The 23,298-nt window shown below is 48.1% G+C and overlaps 1 protein-coding gene across 2 annotated transcripts in view; it reads left to right on the top strand.

The window, feature by feature from the left end:
• The first annotated feature begins 6,580 nt into the window (after positions 1-6,580).
• The window catches only part of NPR2 (natriuretic peptide receptor 2), a 234,070-nt gene continuing 217,352 nt past the window's right edge, over positions 6,581-23,298 (top strand). Inside the window, exon 1 of one of the 2 annotated variants that reach the window (XM_066602181.1) lies at positions 6,581-7,455. In XM_066602181.1, the coding sequence (XP_066458278.1) occupies positions 6,657-7,455 (799 nt within the window). In that variant the 5' untranslated portion in view covers positions 6,581-6,656. The remainder of the gene's footprint in view (positions 7,456-23,298) is intronic. The other variant, XM_066602180.1, reaches the window with a different exon arrangement.

Below are 23,298 nucleotides of genomic sequence, written 5' to 3'. Positions count from 1 at the left end.
TACAGGTACATATAATCTATATACAGGTACATATAATCTGTATACAGGCATATATAATCTGTATGCAGGTACATGGTACATATAATATGTATACAGGTACATATAATCAGTATACAGGCACATATAATCTATATACAGGCATATATAATCGGTATACAGGTACATTGTACATATAATCTATATACAGGCACATATAATCTGTATACAGGCACATGCTACATATAATCTGTATACAGGTACATATAATCTATATACAGGTACATATAATCTGTATACAGGCACATATAATCTGTATACAGGCACATATAACCTGCATACTGGCACATATAATCTGTATACAGGTACATATAATCTGTATACAGGTACATATAATCTGTATAAGGTACATTGTACATATAATCTGTATGCAGGTGCATATAATCTATATACAGGTACATATAATCTGTATACAGGTACATTGCACATATAATATGCATACTGGTACATATAATCTGTATACAGGCACACGGTACATATAATCTGTATACTGGTACATATAATCTGTATACAGGTACATATAATCTGTATACAGGTACATATAATCTATATACAGGTACAAATAATCTATATACAGGTACATATAATCTGTATACAGGTACATATAATCTATATACAGGTACATATAATCTGTATACAGGTACAAATAATCGGTATACAGGTACATTGTACATATAATCTATATACAGGCACATATAATCTGTATACAGGCACATGGTACATATAATCTATATACAGGTACATTGTACATATAATCTATATACAGGTACATATAATCTGTATACAGGCACATTGCACATATAATATGCATACAGGTACATATAATCTGTATACTGGTACATATAATCTGTATACAGGCACATGGTACATATAATCTGTATATAGGTTCATATAATCGGTATACAGGTACATTGTACATATAATCTATATACAGGCACATATAATCTGTATACAGGCACATGGTACATATAATCTGTATACAGGTACATTGTACATATAATATGCATACAGGTACATGTAATCTGTATACAGGTACATATAATCTGTATACAGGTACATATAATCTATATACGGGTACATATAATCTGTATACAGGCACATATAATCTGTATGCAGGTACATGGTACATATAATCTGTATACAGGCACATGGTACATATAATCTCTATACAGGTACATATAATCTGTATACAGGTACATATAATCTATATACAGGTATATGGTACATATAATCTGTATACAGGTATATATAATCTGTATACAGGTACATATAATCTGCATACAGGTACATATAATCTGTATACAGGTACATATAATCTGTATACAAGTACATATAATCTGTATACAGGTACATTGTACTTTTAATCTGTATACAGGTACATTGTACATATAATCTGTATACAGGTACATATAATCTGTTTACAGGTACATTGTACATATAATCTGTATACAGGTACATATAATCTGTATACAGGTACATTGTACATATAATCTGTATACTGGTACATACAATCTGTATACAGGCACATATAATCTGTAAACTTGTACATATAATCTGTATTAAGGCACATATAATCTGTATACAGGTGCATTGTACACAATCTGTATACTTGTACATGTAATCTGCATACAGGTACATATAATCTATATACAGGCACATTAAATCTGTATACTGGTACATATAATCGGAAGACAGGCACATATAATCTGTATACAGGTACATGGTACATATAATCTGTATACAGGTACATGGTACATATAATCAGTATACTTGTACATATAATCTGTATACATGTACATATACTCTGTATACTGGTACATATAATCTGTATACAGACACATATTATCTGCATACAGGTACATATAATCTGTATACAGGTACATATAATCTGCATACAGGTACATATATTCTGTATACAGGCACATATAATCTGTATACAGGTACATGGTACATATAATCTGTATACAGGTACATATAATCTGTATACGTGTACATATAATCTGTATACAGGCACATATAATCTGTATACAGGTACATATAATCAGTATACTTGTACATATAATCTGTATATTGGTACATATAATCTGTATACAGGTACATATAATCAGTATACTTGTACATATAATCTGTATATTGGTACATATAATCTGTATACAGGTACATATAATCTATATACAGGTACATATATTCTGTATACAGGCACATATAATCTGTATACAGGTACATGGTACATATAATCTGTATACAGGTACATATAATCTGTATACGTGTACATATAATCTGTATACAGGCACATATAATCTGCATACAGGCACATATAATCAGTATACGGGTACATATAATCAGTATACTTGTACATATAATCTGTATACAGGTACATATAATCTGTATACAGGTACATATAATCAGTATACTTGTACATATAATCTGTATATTGGTACATATAATCTGTATACAGGCACATATAATCTGTATACAGGTACATATAATCAGTATACTTGTACATATAATCTGTATACAGCTACATATAATCTGTATACAGGTACATATAATCAGTATACTTGTACATATAATCTGTATACTTGTACATATAATCTGTATACAGGCACATATAATCTGTATACCGGCACATATCATCTATATACAGGTACATGGTACATAAAATCAGTATACTTGTACATATAATCTGTATACTGGTACATATAAACTGTATACAAGTACATATAATCTGTATACAGGCACATATAATCAGTATACTTGTACATATAATCTGTATACCGGCACATATAATCTGTATACAGGCACATGGTACATATAATCAGTATACTTGTACATATAATCTGTATACAGGCAGGCAGATATAATCTGTATACAGGTACATGGTACATATAATCTGTATACAGGTACATATAATCTGTATACAGGCACATGGTACATATAATCAGTATACTTGTACATATAATCTGTATACGGGTACATATAATCTGTATACAGGTACATGGTACATATAATCTGTATACAGGTACATGGTACATATAATGTGTCGCACTGCACACATAGTTGGACGCAGTTCATTTTATTTTACATACAGCTAATATACTGCCCCATTCTGGCCCCCCGGACGTCCCTTTCTTTCTGCCTTCCGCATTTACTTCGCCGTTCTTCTCCATGTGAACGCTCTGCTCGGTGGTGCTAGCGAGGCTGCTTGTAGTACTGCAGCTGGACTGCAGGGTGCAGCATTGGACTTCAGCATCCGTGCGAGGGGCATCTGTGACCAGTATTACTTTGATGGCTCTTTTTGTGGCAGGGGTGTAACTATTGGCATTCCCACCCGGCCCGATGCCAGATGAGTCCCCCAGGTTGTAACTTCATGGCAGATGGTGCCTGAGATCTGTTCCTGACACACAGTGACGACACTGCAGCTCTGGGCCTCGTGTTACTAAAGGGTCGTCCGCGCTGCGCGTCTTCAGTAGTCTTGTGATCTGGGGGCCACGTCATCGGATGTGTATGCTGATGGCCAGGGGGACACTTATTACCGACATGTCCGGTCAGTGGGCCACCTTCCCATTCACACCAGGCAAGATATGAGGCCACAAGTGGCTACACGTGATCTAAGGGCCACCTGTACCTGGGGCTCAGAGGTAGTGGCTACAGTGCTGAGGGATCAGGTAGAGCCTCAGGTATAGGACATGATCCCCAGCAGTTCAGGGGTGCCTGTACCACGACACCGCAGGTGGCAGCAGGTCCTCAGTGGGCGCCGGGATGCCATCTGGCCAGTAACTAGTTTTTACTAGTCATTTTATAAAAGATCGTTGCCAGCTGGAAGCGGCCAGGGAGCAACCTGACAGGCATTTCACTTACTCAGTCCATAGCTCTGGTCTGCCGGGGGCTGCAGCTGCTAAACCTGTGGCCCCTAAAATCCCCCACAGCATCTGCTTGCAGGATACAAATGGGGCCACAGTGGAGGTCACTATTACTACCTGGTCCACTGTGAGGGTCAGTATTACTAATGGGACCACTGTGTCGGTCACTGGTACTACTGTGTCTATTATAAGGGTCACAAGTATTACCAGTGCCAAAGTGGTTACTAGTACTACTGAGGCTACTGTGGGGGTTCATCATAGCTACTGAGGCCACAGTGGAGGTCATTATTACTACCGGGGTCACTAATACCAATATAACCAATGTGTGGGTTACTAGTACTACTGGGGCCATTGTGAGGGTCACTATTACTAATTGGGCCACTGTGTGTGTTCACCGTTACTACTGAGGCCACTGTGGGGGTCACAAATACTACCAGTACCAATGTGGGAGGTCACTAGTACTACTGGGGCCAATGTGGGAGGTCACTAGTACTACTGGGGCCAATGTGGGAGGTCACTAGTACTACTGGGGCCAATGTGGGAGGTCACTAGTACTACTGGGGCCAATGTGGGGGGTCACTAGTACTACTGTGGCCAATGTGGGAGGTCACTAGTACTACTGGGGCCAATGTGGGAGGTCACTAGTACTACTGGGGCCATTTTGAGGGTCACTATTACTAATTGGGCCACTGTGTGGGTCACAAGTACTACCAGAGCCAATGTGGGGGTTACTAGTACTACTGGCGCCATTGTGAGGGTCACAAGTACTATCATTGCCACTGTGGGGTTCAGTATTACTACTGGGACCGCTGTGTGTGTGTGTGGGGGGGGGGGGCAGTAATACTACTGTGGCCGCTGTGGGGGGTCAGTATTACTAATGGGGCCACTGTGTGTGTTTGTGTGTGGGGGAGGGGGGCTTGGTATTACTAATGGGGCTACTGTGGGGGTTACTAGTACTACTGGAGCCATTGTGAGGGTCATAAGCACTACCATTGCCAATGTAGGGGTCACTAGTACTACTTGCGCCATTGTCAAGGTCACTATTACTACAGAGGACACTTTGGGGGTCACTATTACTACAGAAGCAGAAGACCAAGAGGGTGAGCGGTCTGCAAATCATGTCCTATGAGGAACGGGTAAAGGATCTGGGAATGTTTAGCAGAAGAGAAGGCTGAGAGGAGACTTAATAGCTGTCTACAAATACCTGAAGGGCTGTCACAGTGCAGAGGGATCAGCCCTATTCTCATCTGTACAAGGAAAGACTAGAAGCAATGGGATGAAACTGAAAGGGAGGAGACACAGATTACATATTAGACAGTGAGGGGGCTCAATGAGTGGAACAGGTTGCCACAGGAGGTGGGGGGTTCTCCTTCAATGGAAGTCTTCAGAGGCTGGGCAGACATCAGTCTGGGATGATTTAGTGATCCTGTACTGAGCAGGGGGTTGGACCCGATAATCCTGGAGTTCCCTTCAGACTCTACCATTCTGTAATTATATAGTGCTATTGGGGTCACTAGTATAATTGAGGCCTCTGTGGGGTTATTAGTACTATTGGAGCCATTGCAGGGGGCAGTATTACTAAAAGGGCTACCAGTACTATTGGGACCACTATGTGGGTGACTAGTACTATTGGGGATCACTGGTACTATTGGGGATCACTTGTACTATTGGGGGTCACCAGTTCTACTTAGGCCACTGTGTGCTTTACTAGTACCATAGGGGGTCACTAGTACAATTAAGGACTCTGTGGCGTTCATTAGTACTATTGGGGCCACTATGAGGATCACTTCTACAACTGGGGAAGCTAGTACTATTGGGGCCACTGCAGGGGCCAGTATTACTAAAAGGGCCACCGTGTGAGTCACCAGTACTATTGGGACCACTGTGTGGGTCACTCATACTATTGGTGTCACTAGTACAATTAAGGACTCTGTGGCATTCATTAGTACTATTGGGGCCACTGTGAGGGTCACTACTACAACTGGGGCCACTAGTGCTATTGAGACCACTGCAGGGGGCACTATTACTGTTGGGGCCACTAAGAGGGGCACAACTACTCTGTCACTTCAGAGAAGTCTCATTGGATCCATTATGTGTTTGGTATCTTGTGTTTTGGTGCTTTCATTGCCTGTTAAGAGGGTTCTTTTTGCGAGAAGGGGGCATTTCACACTTGGCCCCAGGCAGCGTCAGGGCTTGGTCCCCTTGCAGCTCGTCTTCCATCTTCCTAGAAGTGACATTCGCTTGGCTTTTCGTCTTCGTCTGGTTCTTCTTGCACTAATGTTCTGTCAGTAAAGGGTTTCCCGTCATGGAATTTTTGGGAAGCCATGCGGTAAAATCTTTTTAAGGTCTGGTAGGAGGATGCACATAGCTGAGATCTCTCCAGTGACAGATGGCAACAAATGGACCCCGACCCAGCGTCACTGGAGACCCATCCAGCACCTACACATTCCATAGGGCCCGCCCGGCTGACGTCCTGGCTCTCCGAGGCCTCAGGATTCCAACAACAACATATAGAGATTAAGAGATCTGTTTTTAGGCTGTTACGAAGCTGCAGATAGCGTTACAGGCTGCGGTACCCGCGGCGCTCCTGCAGGGGGAGTTGTGCCCCTCTCATTGGGCCTGCGGTATGACATCTGGATGAGAGGTGAGGGGGTTGTGAAGTAGGAGGAGAGTTGTCTTCTAGCTGCGGGATAGCTGTGCTCTGTAGTCCTGTCTACCCAGGCTGACGTTACCCTTTGGGTGTGAAGGTTATGGCCCATGTACATACGTGAGACGTGCGTCCGCCGCCCAAGAGACGAGCTGCTCATTGATGTGATGATGCCCATGTTGGCGTGCAGCCCTGCGCTGAGACTCACCGCTTTGGCTACCTTCCTCTTCTTCTTTCTTTTCCTGTCCTTCTGTCCACTGCGTACAAAGCAGAACCCCTCCATGAACCGCACGCTGACCCTGGCCGTGGTCCTACCAGAGAGCAACCTGCGTTACGCCTGGTCATGGCCCCGTGTGTCTCCGGCTCTGCGCATGGCCGTGGAAAAAGTGCAGAATGAACTTCAGCTGCTGCCTGGGTACCACTTCAAAACCGTGTTCGCCAGCTCCGAACTTGATGGCGCCTGCTCGGAGTATGTGGCTCCTCTCAAGGCCGTGGACCTGAGGCTCTACCACAACCCAGATGTGCTCTTTGGTCCGGGCTGCGTGTACCCGGCTGCCTCTGTGGCCCGCTTCGCTGCTCATTGGCGCCTCCCCCTCATCACTGCTGGTGCATTGGCCTTTGGATTTAAACCAGATGATGATCAATACAACACGACGGTGAGGACCGGGCCGACGGCGAACAAGCTGGGAGAGTTTGTGTCCCATCTGCATGATCACTTCAACTGGAGTTCCCGAGCAGCCCTTGTTTACCACGACGTGAAGAAGGATGACCGACCGCATTACTTCATCATTGAGGGGGTCTTCTGGGCTCTGGACAAGGAGTTTAGCAATCTGACCGTGCGATACCAGATGTATCCAGAGGACAATGATGTGGCCAGCGTCATACAATTCATCCAGAGCAATGGGCGAGGTAAGTCCCCAACGACTCGTCTCCCCAGAAGTCTCTCGGAAGTTACAGAATCAGTCTACGGAGCACCATAATGATTTGTGATGACGGAAATGTCTATGGGTAATCTGGGAATGGTGCAGGTAGAAGGCACTACAGGATGTGTGGTGCAGGTAGGTAAAGGTAGGTGCAGGCACCAAGACTCCTAGGGTGACATCTCACCGTGACATTTTCTTGTCAGACTGTTTTTGCGGGTCGTTTGACTTTCCCCAGTCAATTTTTACCCCCACCAAGCTGGGTACTGATTTTGGAACCATGCAGGGATTGAACCCACAATCTTCAGGTCATGAGTGAGAGGTTAGGACTGCATTTCTGCTGCCTTAACACTCTGCGCCACTCAAGTTCCATGTTGTGCAGATAGAGGGCGCTACAGGACGTGCAGTGCAGGTAGAGGGCGGTCCAGGACGTGCGCTACAGGTAGAGGGCGCTACAGGACGTGCGCTACAGGTAGAGGGCGCTACAGGACGTGCGCTACAGGTAGAGGGGGGGCTACAGGACGTGCGCTACAGGTAGAGGGCGCTACAGGACGTGCGCTACAGGTAGAGGGCGCTACAGGACGTGCGCTACAGGTAGAGGGCGCTACAGGACGTGCGCTACAGGTAGAGGGCGGTCCAGGACATGCGCTACAGGTAGAGGGTGGTCCAGGACGTGCGCTACAGCTAGAGGGCGGTCCAGGACGTGCGCTACAGCTAGAGGGCGGTCCAGGACGGGCGCTACAGCTAGAGGGCTCTACAGGATGGGTGCTACAGCTAGAGGGCTCTACAGGACGGGGGCTACAGCTAGAGGGCTCTACAGGACGGGGGCTACAGCTAGAGGGCTCTACAGGACGGGCGCTACAGCTAGAGGGCTCTACAGGACGGGCGCTACAGCTAGAGGGCTCTACAGGACGGGCGCTACAGCTAGAGGGCTCTACAGGACGGGCGCTACAGCTAGAGGGCTCTACAGGACGGGCGCTACAGCTAGAGGGCTCTACAGGACGGGCGCTACAGCTAGAGGGCTCTACAGGACGGGCGCTACAGCTAGAGGGCTCTACAGGACGGGCGCTACAGCTAGAGGGCTCTACAGGACGGGCGCTACAGCTAGAGGGCTCTACAGGACGGGCGCTACAGCTAGAGGGCTCTACAGGACGGGCGCTACAGCTAGAGGGCTCAACAGGACGGGCGCTACAGCTAGAGGGCTCTACAGGACGGGCGCTACAGCTAGAGGGCTCTACAGGACGGGCGCTACAGCTAGAGGGCTCTACAGGACGGGCGCTACAGCTAGAGGGCTCTACAGGACGGGCGCTACAGCTAGAGGGCTCTACAGGACGGGCGCTACAGCTAGAGGGCTCAACAGGACGGGCGCTACAGCTAGAGGGCTCTACAGGATGGGCGCTACAGGTATAGTGCACTACAGGACAGTTGCCTACAGGTAGAGGGCTCTACAGGACAGACACTACAGGTATAGAGCGCTACAGGACAGTTGCCACAGGTAGAGGGCGCTACAGGACGAACAGTACAGGTAGGGTCGCTGCACGTAAGCCTGCGCCCTGTGCCGGTGGCTGTAGGCGCACCCTGCGCCGGTGACTGCGGGCACGCCCTGCGCCGGTGACTGCGGGCACGCCCGGGGCCAGTGGCTGCACACCTGCGTTCTGTGTGCCGGCGGCTGCACGCCTGCGTCCTTTTGCCAGTGGGAGTGGTTGATGTGGTCATTCGCCCTGTTTACAGCCTTCAGTCTATGGTAGAGGGGTTGGTGAGGTCTATGTGGTCGTCTGCACTGTACATGGCCTTCAGTCTATGGTAGAGGGGCTGGTGAGGTCAATACAGTCTTTCGCCCTGCACATGGCCTTCAGTCTATGGTAGAGGGGCTGGTGAGGTCAATACAGTCTTTCGCCCTGCACATGGCCTTCAGTCTATGGTAGAGGTGTTAGTGAGGTCAATGTGGTCGTCTGCTCTGTACACGGCCTTCAGTCTATGGTAGAGGGGCTGGTGAGATCGATATGGTCTTTCGCCCTGTTTACGGCCTTCAGTCTATGGTAGTGGGATTGATGAGGTCAATGTGGTTGTTCACCCTGCACACGACCTTCAGTCTATGGTAGAGGGGCTGGTGAGGTCAATATAGTCTTTCGCCCTGCACATGGCCTTCAGTCTATGGTAGAGGGGCTGGTGAGGTCAATATAGTCTTTCGCCCTGCACATGGCCTTCAGTCTATGGTAGAGGGGCTGGTGAGGTCGATATAGTCTTTCGCCCTGCACATGGCCTTCAGTCTATGGTAGAGGTGTTGGTGAGGTCAATGTGGTTGTTCGCCCTGTACATGGCCTTCAGTCTATGGTAGAGGGGCTGGTGAGGTCAATGTGGTTGTTCACCCTGCACACGACCTTCAGTCTATGATAGAGGGGCTGGTAAGATCGATATAGTCTTTTGCCCTGCACATGGCCTTCAGTCTATGGTAGAGGGGCTGGTGAGGCCGATATAGTCTTTCACTCTGTATACAGGATGTATGGAGTAAACCAGGCAGCATCTGATGAGTTTCAACAAGTAAATTCCTTTTATTCCTCCATAATACAAAAAGACGGCGACGTTTCGGCTTCAACTGAAGCCTTTCTCAAGCCCGCTTCAGTTGATGCCAAAACGTTACCGTCTTTTTGTGTTATGGAAAAATAAAATGAATTTACTTGTTGAAACTCATTAGATGCTGCCTGGTTTACTCCATACATCCTGTCTACTATTTCTGGCTTTGATCCGGGCTTTGCTGGGTTGGTGCATTTTCCACCTCAGGTTGGTGATATCCTTATTGAGTGCTGCGTTGCCATACATAATCTTCGCTCTGTAAACGGCCTTCAGTCTATGGTAGAGGGGCTGGTGAGGTCGATATAGTCTTTTGCCCTGTTTACAGCCTTTAGTCTATGGTAGAGGAGTTGGTGAGGTCAATGTGGTTGTCTGCTCTTTACATGGCCTTCAGTCTATGGTAGAGGGGCTGGTGAGATCGATATAGTCTTTCGTCTTGTTTACAGCCTACAGTCTATGGTAGAGGGGCTGGTGAGGTCGATATAGTCTTTTGCCCTATTTACGGCCTTTAGTCTATGATAGAGGAGTTGGTGAGGTCAATGTGGTTGTTTGCCCTGTACACGGCCTTCAGTCTATGGTAGAGGGGTTGGTGAGGTCGATGTGGTCGTCGGCTCTGCACATGGCCTTCAGTCTATGGTAGAGGGGCTGGTGAGGTCGATATAGTCTTTTGCCCTGTACATGCCCTTCAGTCTGTGGTAGAGGGGCTGGTGAGGTCGATATAGTCTTTTGCCTTGTTTACGGCCTTCAGTCTATGGTAGAGGGGTTGGTGAGGTAAATGTGGTTGTTCGCCCTGTACACAGCCTTCAGTCTATGGTAGAGGTGTTGGTGAGGTCAATGTGGTCGTCTGCTCTGTACATGGCCTTCAGTCTATGATAGAGGGGCTGGTGAGATCGATATAGTCTTTTGCCCTGTTTACGGCCTTCAGTCTATGGTAGAGGGGCTGGTGAGGTCGATATAGTCTTTTGCCCTGTACACGGCCTTCAGTCTAAGGTAGAAGTGTTGGTGAGGTCTATGTGGTCGTCTGCTCTGTACATGGCCTTCAGTCTATGGTAGAGGAGTTGGTGAGGTCAATGTGGTTGTTCGCCCTGTACATGGCCTTCAGTCTATGGTAGAGGTGTTGGTGAGGTCTATGTGGTCGTCTGCTCTGTACATGGCCTTCAGTCTATGGTAGAGGGGTTGGTGAGGTCAATGTGGTTGTTCGCCCTGTACACAGCCTTCAGTCTATGGTAGAGGGGCTGGTGAGATCGATATAGTCTTTCGCCCTGTTTACAGCCTTCAGTCTATGGTAGAGGAGTTGGTGAGGTCAATGTGGTTGTTCGCCCTGTACATGGCCTTCAGTCTATGGTAGAGGGGTTGGTGAGGTCAATGTGGTTGTTCGCCCTGTACATGGCCTTCAGTCTATGGTAGAGGGGCTGGTGAGGTCGATATAGTCTTTTGCCCTGTTTACAGCCTACAGTCTATGATAGAGGAGTTGGTGAGGTCAATGTGGTTGTTTGCCCTGTACACGGCCTTCAGTCTATGGTAGAGGGGTTGGTGAGGTCAGTGTGGTTGTTTGCCCTGTACACGGCCTTCAGTCTATGGTAGAGGGGTTGGTGAGATCGATATAGTCTTTCGCCTTGTTTACGGCCTTTAGTCTATGGTAGAGGGGCTGGTGAGGTCAATGTCGTTGTTTGCCCTGTACACGGCCTTCAGTCTATGGTAGAGGGGTTGGTGAGGTCAATGTGGTTGTTTGCCCTGTACACGGCCTTCAATCTATGCTAGAGGGGTTGGTGAGGTCGATGTGGTCGTCTGCTCTGTACACGGCCTTCAGCCTATGGTAGAGGGGCTGGGGAGGTCGATATAGTCTTTCGCCCTGTTTAGGGCCTTCAGTCTATGGTACAGGGGTTGGCGAGGTCAATGTGGTTGTTTGCACTGTACACGGCCTTCAGTCTATGGTAGAGGGGTTGGTGAGGTCAATGTGGTTGTTTGCACTGTACACGGCCTTCAGTCTATGGTAGAGGGGTTGGTGAGGTCAATGTGGTTGTTTGCCTTGTACACGGCCTTCAGTCTATGGTAGAGGGGTTGGTGAGGTCTATGTGGTTGTTCGCCCTGTACACAGCCTTCAGTCTATGGTAGAGGGGTTGGTGAGGTCTATGTGATTGTTCGCCCTGTACACAGCCTTCAGTCTATGGTAGAGGGGCTGGTGAGGTCGATATAGTCTTTCGTCTTGTTTACAGCCTTCAGTCTATGATAGAGGAGTTGGTGAGGTCAATGTGGTTGTTTGCCCTGTACACGGCCTTCAGTCTATGGTAGAGGGGTTGGTGAGGTCGATGTGGTCATCTGCTCTGTACACGGCCTTCAGTCTATGGTAGAGTGGCTGGTGAGGTCAATGTGGTTGTTTGCCCTGTACATGGCCTTCAGTCTATGGTAGAGGGGTTGGTGAGGTCGATGTGGTCGTCTGCTCTGTACACGGCTTTCAGTCTATGGTAGAGGGGCTGGTGAGGTCAATGTGGTTGTTTGCCCTGTACATGCCTTCAGTCTATGGTAGAGGGGCTGGTGAGGTCTATGTGGTTGTCTGCTCTTTACATGACCTTCAGTCTATGGTAGAGGGGCTGGTGAGGTCGATATAGTCTTTCGCCTTGTTTACGGCCTTCAGTCTATGGTAGAGGGGCTGGTGAGGTCGATATAGTCTTTCGCCTTGTTTACGGCCTTCAGTCTATGGTAGAGGGGCTGGTGAGGTCGATATAGTCTTTCGCCTTGTTTACGGCCTTCAGTCTATGGTAGAGGGGTTGGTGAGGTCAATGTGGTTGTTCGCCCTGTACATGGCCTTCAGTCTATGGTAGAGGGGCTGGTGAGGTCGATATAGTCTTTCGCCCTGTTTAGGGCCTTCAGTCTATGGTACAGGGGTTGGTGAGGTCAATGTGGTTGTTCGCCCTGTACATGGCCTTCAGTCTATGGTAGAGGGGCTGGTGAGGTCAATGTGGTCGTCTGCTCTGTACACAGCTTTCAGTCTATGGTAGAGGGGCTGGTGAGGTCAATGCGGTTGTTTGCCCTGTACATGCCTTCAGTCTATGGTAGAGGGGCTGGTGAGGTCTATGTGGTTGTCTGCTCTTTACGTGGCCTTCAGTCTATGGTAGAGGGGCTGGTGAGGTCGATATAGTCTTTCGCCTTGTTTACGGCCTTCAGTCTATGGTAGAGGGGCTGGTGAGGTCGATATAGTCTTTCGCCTTGTTTACGGCCTTCAGTCTATGGTAGAGGGGCTGGTGAGGTCAATGTGGTTGTTCGCCCTGTACATGGCCTTCAGTCTATGGTAGAGGGGCTGGTGAGGTCGATATAGTCTTTTGCCCTGTACATGGCCTTCAGTCTATGGTAGAGGGGCTGGTGAGGTCGATATAGTCTTTCGCCTTGTTTACGGCCTTCAGTCTATGGTAGAGGGGTTGGTGAGGTCAATGTGGTTGTTCACCCTGCACACGGCCTTCAGTCTATGGTAGAGGGGCTGGTGAGGTCGATATAGTCTTTCGCCTTGTTTACGGCCTTCAGTCTATGGTAGAGGGGTTGGGGAGGTCAATGTGGTTGTTCGCCCTGTACATGGCCTTCAGTCTATGGTAGAGTGGCTGGTGAGGTCAATGTGGTTGTTTGCCCTGTACATGGCCTTCAGTCTATGGTAGAGGGGCTGGTGAGGTCAATGTGGTCGTCTGCTCTGTACACAGCTTTCAGTCTATGGTAGAGGGGCTGGTGAGGTCAATGCGGTTGTTTGCCCTGTACATGCCTTCAGTCTATGGTAGAGGGGCTGGTGAGGTCTATGTGGTTGTCTGCTCTTTACATGGCCTTCAGTCTATGGTAGAGGGGCTGGTGAGGTCGATATAGTCTTTCGCCTTGTTTACGGCCTTCAGTCTATGGTAGAGGGGCTGGTGAGGTCGATATAGTCTTTCGCCTTGTTTACGGCCTTCAGTCTATGGTAGAGGGGCTGGTGAGGTCAATGTGGAGACTGAAATGTGTGGAAGAAGGTAAGAGCCTTCAGCTCACTGTCCGTCCGGCCGGCTATTATATCAAGCTGTGCCTGACGTCCCTGAGAGAGCAGCGAAGGATAGTTTTATATTCATAGGAGCATCCCCACTCTCTGATATTCCCCGTGTTCACGGGGCGTAGAACCTGAGTCCTCTGTACAATCTAATATGTATCAGAAACATAATGGATTACTCTGGGAAAACGGACAGGCCGGGACGTACCCGCAGCTTCCATTACTCACCGCCCCTCCCCCTCTTCCCAGCAGCCTGCGGTGGCCTCATACTTTGCTCATGACCGGTAAACATGGTGACGGCGTATGGCACCTGTCTGACTGTATCTGCACAGAATGGGACTGTTTATTGAAAGCTCCTCCCTGCAGTATACGCTCTGCACAATCACATGTCATCAGTGATGTCATCAGCAGGGGGCGGGACTGTGACTACCTCTCAGACAGGATAAACTGTCTGGTTGTCAGCAGTGATAGAGATGTGTGGCCCTGGTGGATGTTGGCTTTCTCCTGTACACTTGGCTAGTTTATGGCAGGGAACGGCGATGCGGTATATTGCTCAGGAGGCAGCCGGCTGTATACAGTAGGAGCTTTGTGTAACCTGCACAGAGCAGCGGGGGTCTCCTCCCCTCACATCTGCCAGGTACAGGAGTGCTTTCCCTGTACATTCCTCAGAGGGGCCGCCCTCCAGCATCTCATTCTTTCCATCTCCTCAGTCTGGTGTAAACTATGCAGAGCCGCTCTCCATGATGGTGGTAGTAGTCAGACGTCCGGGAGGGGGTACGGCTTCCAGTAAATGCCTGCCGGTCAGTGATAACGTTTATGGCCTGGTGGTCCTCATCAGAGACGTGTATGCCGTCTCCTGACAAGGCGAACACTGCTGGTACACCAATACATAGATCTGTGGGCAACACAGAAAAATGAAAGGTTTTGCAAATATTTGTAACTTTTTTTACACCAGAAACTGCGACAAAAAGTTTGGTTAATGCGCCCCAATCTGTTGTATCTCTTTCACTGCTGGGACTCTGCGTCTCGGTGCTGGGACAGCGAGTACTGACAGTGCAAGTGATACAACGGATGGTTCTAATGGAGGGGCACTATTACTGTCAGGGGGCACAGTAATCACTATGACTGGAGGTTATAGAACAGTAATCGCTGTGCAGGGTAGGTAGCTGGCACTTATATGTTACAGTCCTGTGCATAATAGATGATGGGGGAGATCTCTGTACTGACCCCTGATATATCTACACATAGTTATTACAGCGCCTCCTTGTTACAGTCCTGTGCATAATAGATGATGGGGGAGATCTCTGTACGGACCCCTGATATATCTACACATAGTTATTAGAGCGCCCCCTTGTTACAGTCCTGGGTATAATAGATGATGGGGGAGATCTCTGTACTGACCCCTGATATATCTATACATAGTTATTAGAGCGCCCCCTTGTTACAGTCCTGGGTATAATAGATGATGGTAGAGATCTCTGTACGGACCCCTGATATATCTATACATAGTTATTACAGCGCCCCCTTGTTACAGTCCTGTGCATAATAGATGATGGGGGAGATCTCTGTACGGACCCCTGATATATCTATACATAGTTATTAGAGCGCCCCCTTGGTACAGCCCTGGGTATAATAGATGATGGGAGAGATCTCTGTACTGACCCCTGATATATCTATACATAGTTATTAGAGCACCCCCTTGTTACAGTCCTGGGTATAATAGATGATGGGAGAGATCTCTGTACTGACCCCTGATATATCTATACATAGTGATTAGAGCGTCCCCTTGTTACAGTCCTGGGTATAATAGATGATGGGAGAGATCTCTGTACTGCCCCTGATATATCTATACATGGTTATTAGAGCGCCCCCTTGTTACAGTCCTGGGTATAATAGATGATGGAAGAGATCTCTGTACAGACCCCTGATATATCTATACATAGTTATTAGAGCGCCCCCATGTTACAGTTCTGGGTATAATAGATGATGGAGAGATCTCTGTACTGACCCCTGATATATATATATACATAGTTATTAGAGCGCCCCCTTGTTACAGTCCTGGGTATAATAGATGATGGGGGAGATCTCTGTACTAATCCCTGATATATATATATATATATATACATAATTATTAGAGCGCCCCCATGTTACAGTCCTGGGTATAATAGATGATGGAGAGATCTCTGTACGGACCCCTGATATATTATACATAGTTATTAGAGCGCCCCCTTGTTACAGTCCTGGGTATAATAGATGATGGGAGAGATCTCTGTACGGACCCCTGATATATCTATACATAGTTATTAGAGCGCCCCCTTGTTACAGTCCTGGGTATAATAGATGATGGGAGAGATCTCTGTACTGACCCTGATATATTATACATAGTTATTAGAGCGCCCCCTTGTTACAGTCCTGGGTATAACAGATGATGGGAGAGATCTCTGTACTGACCCCTGATATATCTATACATAGTTATTAGAGCGCCCCCTTGTTACAGTCCTGGGTATAATAGATGATGGAGAGATCTCTGTACTGACCCCTGATATATATATACATAGTTATTAGAGCACCCCCTTGTTACAGTCCTGGGTATAATAGATGATGGAGAGACCTCTGTACTGACCCCTGATATATCTATACATAGTTATTAGAGCGCCCCCTTGTTACAGTCCTGGGTATAATAGATGATGGGAGAGATCTCTGTACTGACCCTGATATATTATACATAGTTATTAGAGCGCCCCCTGGTTACAGTCCTAGGTATTATAGATGATGGGAGAGATCTCTGTACTGACCCCTGATATATCTATACATAGTTATTAGAGCGCCCGCTTGTTACAGTCCTGGGTATAATAGATGATGGGAGAGCTCTCTGTACTGACCCCTGATATATTATACATAGTTATTAGAGCGCCCCCTTGTTACAGTCCTGGGTATAATAGATGATGGGAGAGATCTCTGTACGGACCCCTGATATATCTATACATAGTTATTAGAGCGCCCCCTTGTTACAGTCCTGGGTATAATAGATGATGGGAGAGATCTCTGTACTGACCCTGATATATTATACATAGTTATTAGAGCGCCCCCTTGTTACAGTCCTGGGTATAACAGATGATGGGAGAGATCTCTGTACTGACCCCTGATATATCTATACATAGTTATTAGAGCGCCCCCTTGTTACAGTCCTGGGTATAATAGATGATGGAGAGATCTCTGTACTGACCCCTGATATATATATACATAGTTATTAGAGCACCCCCTTGTTACAGTCCTGGGTATAATAGATGATGGAGAGACCTCTGTACTGACCCCTGATATATATATACATAGCTATTAGAGCGCCTCCTTGTTACAGTCCTAGGTATAATAGATGATGGAGAGATCTCTGTACTGACCCCTGATATACCTATACATAGTTATTAGAGCACCCCCTTGTTACAGTCCTGGGTATAATAGATGATGGAGAGATCTCTGTACTGACCCCTCATATATCTATACATAGTTATTAGAGCGCCCCCTTATTACAGTCCTGGGTATAATAGATGATGGGAGAGATCTCTGTACTGACCCTGATATATTATACATAGTTATTAGAGCGCCCCCTTGTTACAGTCCTAGGTATAATAGATGATGGGAGAGATCTCTGTACTGTCGCCTGATATATCTATATATAGTTATTAGAGCGCCCCCTTGTTACAGTCCTGGGTATAATAGATGATGGAGAGATCTTTCTACTGACCCCTGATATATTATACATCATTATTAGAGCACCCCTTGTTACAGTCCTGGGTATAATAGATGATGGGAGGGATCTCTGTACTGACCCCTGATATATTATACATAGTTATTAGAGCGCCCCCTTGTTATAGTCCTGGGTATAATAGCTGATGGGAGAGATCTCTGTACTGACCCCTGATATATCTTTACATAGTTATTAGAGCGCCCCCTTGTTATAGTCCTGGGTATAATAGATGATGGTAGAGATCTCTGTACTGAACCCTGATATATCTATACATAGTTATTAGAGCGCCCCCTTGTTACAGTCCTGGGTATAATAGATGATGGGAGAGATCTCTGTACTGACCCCTGATATAATATACATAGTTATTAGAGCGCCCCCCTTGTTACAGTCCTGGGTATAATAGATGATGGGAGAGATCTCTGTACTGACCACTGATATATCTATACATAGTTATTAGAGCGCCCCCTTGTTTCAGTCCTGGGTATAATAGATGATGGGAGAGATCTCAGCACTGACCCCTGATATATCTATACATAGTTATTAGAGCGCCCCCTTGTTATAGTCCTGGGTATAATAGATGATGGGAGAGATCTCTGCACTGACCCCTGATATATCTATACATAGTTATTAGAGCGCCCCCTTGTTACAGTCCTGGGTATAATAGATGATGGAAGAGATCGCTGTACTGTACCCTGATATATCTATACATAGTTATTAGAGCGCCCCCTTGTTACAGTCCTGGGTATAATAGATGATGGGAGAGATCTCTGTACTTACCTTGATATATTATACATAGTTATTAGAGCGCCCCCTGGTTACAGTCCTAGGTATTATAGATGATGGGAGAGATCTCTGTACTGACCCCTGATATATCTATACATAGTTATTAGAGCGCCCGCTTGTTACAGTCCTGGGTATAATAGATGATGGGAGAGCTCTCTGTACTGACCCCTGATATATTATACATAGTTATTAGAGCGCCCCCTTGTTACAGTCCTGGGTATAATAGATGATGGGAGAGATCTCTGTACTGACCCCTGATATATTATACATAGTTATTAGAGCGCCCCCTTGTTACAGTCCTGGGTATAATAGATGATGGGAGAGCTCTCTGTACTGACCCCTGATATATTATACATAGTTATTAGAGCGCCCCCTTGTTACAGTCCTGGGTATAATAGATGATGGGAGAGCTCTCTGTACTGACCCCTGATATATTATACATAGTTATTAGAGCGCCCCCTTGTTACAGTCCTGGGTATAATAGATGATGGGAGGGATCTCTGTACTGACCCCTGATATATTATACATAGTTATTAGAGCGCCCCCTTGTTATAGTCCTGGGTATAATAGCTGATGGGAGAGATCTCTGTGCTGACCCCTGATATATCTTTACATAGTTATTAGAGCGCCCCCTTGTTATAGTCCTGGGTATAATAGATGATGGTAGAGATCTCTGTACTGAACCCTGATATATCTATACATAGTTATTAGAGCGCCCCCTTGTTACAGTCCTGGGTATAATAGATGATGGGAGAGATCTCTGTACTGACCCCTGATATAATATACATAGTTATTAGAGCGCCCCCTTGTTACAGTCCTGGGTATAATAGATGATGGGAGAGATCTCTGTACTGACCACTGATATATCTATACATAGTTATTAGAGCGCCCCCTTGTTTCAGTCCTGGGTATAATAGATGATGGGAGAGATCTCAGCACTGACCCCTGATATATCTATACATAGTTATTAGAGCGCCCCCTTGTTATAGTCCTGGGTATAATAGATGATGGAAGAGATCGCTGTACTGACCCCTGATATATTATACATAGTCATTACAGCGCCCCCTTGTTACAGTCCTGGATATAATAGATGATGGGAGAGATCTCTGTACTGACCCCTGATATATCTATACATAGTTATTAGAGCGCCCCCTTGTTACAGTCCTGGGTATAATAGATGATGGGAGAGATCTCTGTACTGACCCCTGATATATCTATACATAGTTATTAGAGCGCCCCCTTGTTACAGTCCTGGGTATAATAGATGATGGGAGAGATCTCTGTACTGACCCTGATATATTATACATAGTTATTAGAGCTCCCCCTTGTTACAGACCTGGGTATAACAGATGATGGGAGAGATCTCTGTACGGACCCCTCATATATCTATACATAGTTATTAGAGCGCCCCCTTGTTACAGTCCTGGGTATAATAGATGATGGGAGAGATCTCTGTACTGACCCCTGATATATTATATATAGTTATTAGAGCGCCCCCTTGTTACAGTCCTGGGTATTATAGATGATGGGAGAGATCTCTGTACTGACCTCTGACATATTATAGACAGTTATTAGAGCGCCCCCTTGTTACAGTCCTCGGTATAATAGCTGATGGAAGAGATCTCTGTATTGTCCCCTGATATATCTATACATAGTTATTAGAGCGCCCCTCAGACATCTTTTTCTAAACTAAGTAATCCCAGTTTTGCTAACCTCTCTGGGTATTGTAGTTCACCCATTCCATTTATTACTTTAGTTGCCTCCTTTGTACCCGCTCAAGATCTTGTATGTTCTTCCTGAGTGCCGGTGCCCAAAACTGTCCACAATATTCAATTTGTGGTTTGACCAGTGACTTGAGGAGAGGAAGAACAATGTTCTTGTCATGTGACCCTGGACCTCTTCTGATGCTCTCCATGATCCGATTGGCCTTGGCAGCAGCTGCCTGACACTGGTTGCTCCAGTTAAGCTTACAGTTATAAAACCCCCAAGTCCTTTTGCAGTAAGCAGGAGTTCCTGGGAGTAGAGTTAGGCTGCACGCCGGCTCCTCAGCACATGTAGGGTTAGGCTGCACGCCGGCTCCTCAGCACATGTAGGGTTAGGCTGCACGCCGGCTCCTCAGCACATGTAGGGTTAGGCTGCACGCCGGCTCCTCAGCACATGTAGGGTTAGGCTGCACGCCGGCTCCTCAGCACATGTAGGGTTAGGCTGCACGCCGGCTCCTCAGCACATGTAGGGTTAGGCTGCACGCCGGCTCCTCAGCACATGCAGGGTTAGGCTGCACGCCGGCTCCTCAGCACATGTAGGGTTAGGCTGCACGCCGACTCCTCAGCACATGTAGGGTAAGGCTACACGCCGGCTCCTCAGCACATGCAGGGTTAGGCTGCACGCCGGCTCCTCAGCACATGTAGGGTTAGGCTGCACGCCGACTCCTCAGCACATGTAGGGTAAGGCTACACGCCGGCTCCTCAGCACATGTAGGGTTAGGCTGCACGCCGACTCCTCAGCACATGTAGGGTTAGGCTGCACGCCGGCTCCTCAGCACATGTAGGGTTAGGCTGCACGCCGGCTCCTCAGCACATGTAGGGTTAGGCTGCACGCCGGCTCCTCAGCACACGTAGGGTTAGGCTACACGCCGGCTCCTCAGCACATGTAGGGTTAGGCTGCACGCCGGCTCCTCAGCACATGTAGGGTTAGGCTGCACGCCGCCTCCTCAGCACATGTAGGGTTAGGCTGCACGCCGGCTCCTCAGCACATGTAGGGTAAGGCTACACGCCGGCTCCTCAGCACATGTAGGGTTAGGCTGCACGCCGGCTCCTCAGCACATGTAGGGTTAGGCTGCACGCCGCCTCCTCAGCACATGTAGGGTTAGGCTGCACGCCGGCTCCTCAGCACATGTAGGGTTAGGCTGCACGCCGCCTCCTCAGCACATGTAGGGTTAGGCTGCACGCCGCCTCCTCAGCACATGTAGGGTTAGGCTGCACGCCGCCTCCTCAGCACATGTAGGGTTAGGCTGCACGCCGGCTCCTCAGCACATGTAGGGTTAGGCTGCACGCCGGCTCCTCAGCACACGTAGGGTTAGGCTGCACGCCGGCTCCTCAGCACATGTAGGGTTAGGCTGCACGCCGGCTCCTCAGCACATGTAGGGTTAGGCTGCACGCCGCCTCCTCAGCACATGTAGGGTTAGGCTGCACGCCGACTCCTCAGCACATGTAGGGTTAAGCTCTGCGGCGCCGCAGCATGTATAGGGTTAAGCTCTCTGCGGCGCCGCAGCATGTATAGGGTTAAGCCCTCTGCGGCGCCTCTTGGCATGTATAGGGTTAAGCCCTCTGCCGGCGCCTCAGCACATGTAGGGTTAAGCTCTCTGCGGCGCCGCAGCATGTATAGGGTTAAGCCCTCTGCGGCGCCTCTTGGCATGTATAGGGTTAAGCTCTCTGCCGGCGCCTCAGCACATGTAGGGTTAAGCTCTCTGCGGTGCCGCAGCATGTATAGGGTTAAGCCCTCTGCGGCGCCTCTTGGCATGTATAGGGTTAAGCCCTCTGCCGGTGCCTCTTGGCATGTATAGGGTTAAGCCCTCTGCGGCGCCTCTTGGCATGTATAGGGTTAAGCCCTCTGCCGGCGCCTCTTGGCATGTATAGGGTTAAGCCCTCTGCCGGCGCCTCAGCACATGTAGGGTTAAGCTCTCTGCGGCGCCGCAGCATGTATAGGGTTAAGCCCTCTGCGGCGCCTCTTGGCATGTATAGGGTTAAGCTCTCTGCCGGCGCCTCAGCACATGTAGGGTTAAGCTCTCTGCGGCGCCGCAGCATTTATAGGGTTAACCCTCTGCGGCGCCTCTTGGGACGGACCCATAAAGTGCTCAGAGGAAGTGGCTCTCCTTACATAATGCAGCATGTATAGGGTTAAGCCCTCTGCGGCGCCGCGGTATGTATAGGGTTAATCCCTCTGCGGCGCCTCTTGGGATGTATAGGGTTAAGCCCTCTGTGGCGCCTCTTGGCATGTATAGGGTTAAGCCCTCTGCGGCGCCTCTTGGCTTGTATAGGGTTAAGCCCTCTGCGGCGCCTCTTGGCATGTATAGGGTTAACCCTCTGCGGCGCCTCTTGGCCTGTATAGGGTTAAGCCCTCTGCGGCGCCTCTTGGCATGTATAGGGTTAACCCTCTGTGGCGCCTCTTGGCATGTATAGGGTTAAGCCCTCTGCGGCGCCTCTTGGGATGTATAGGGTTAAGCCCTCTGCGGCGCCTCTTGGCATGTATAGGGTTAAGCCTCTGCGGCGCCTCTTGGCATGTATAGGGTTAAGCCTCTGCGGCGCCTCTTGGCATGTATAGGGTTAAGCCTCTGCGGCGCCTCTTGGCATGTATAGGGTTAAGCTCTCTGCCGGCGCCTCAGCACATGTAGGGTTAAGCCCTCTGCGGCACCGCAGCATGCATAGGGTTAAGCCCTCTGCGGCGCCTCTTGGCATGTATAGGGTTAAGCCTCTGCGGCGCCTCTTGGGATGTATAGGGTTAAGCCCTCTGCGGCACCGCAGCATGTATAGGGTTAAGCCCTCTGCGGCGCCTCTGGGCATGTATAGGGTTAAGCCCTCTGCGGCGCCGCTTGGCATGTATAGGGTTAACCCTCTGCGGCGCCTCTTGGCATGTATAGGGTTAAGCCCTCTGCGGCGCCTCTTGGCATGTATAGGGTTAAGCCTCTGCGGCGCCTCTTGGGACGGACCCATAAAGTGCTGAGGAAGTGGCTCTCC

This window comes from Eleutherodactylus coqui, chromosome 5, assembly GCF_035609145.1.
Source record: "Eleutherodactylus coqui strain aEleCoq1 chromosome 5, aEleCoq1.hap1, whole genome shotgun sequence".
Classification (NCBI taxonomy): domain Eukaryota; kingdom Metazoa; phylum Chordata; class Amphibia; order Anura; family Eleutherodactylidae; genus Eleutherodactylus; species Eleutherodactylus coqui.
The sequence above is the reverse complement of the archived record's forward strand: the minus strand, read 5'-3'. Positions and strand labels throughout refer to the sequence as shown.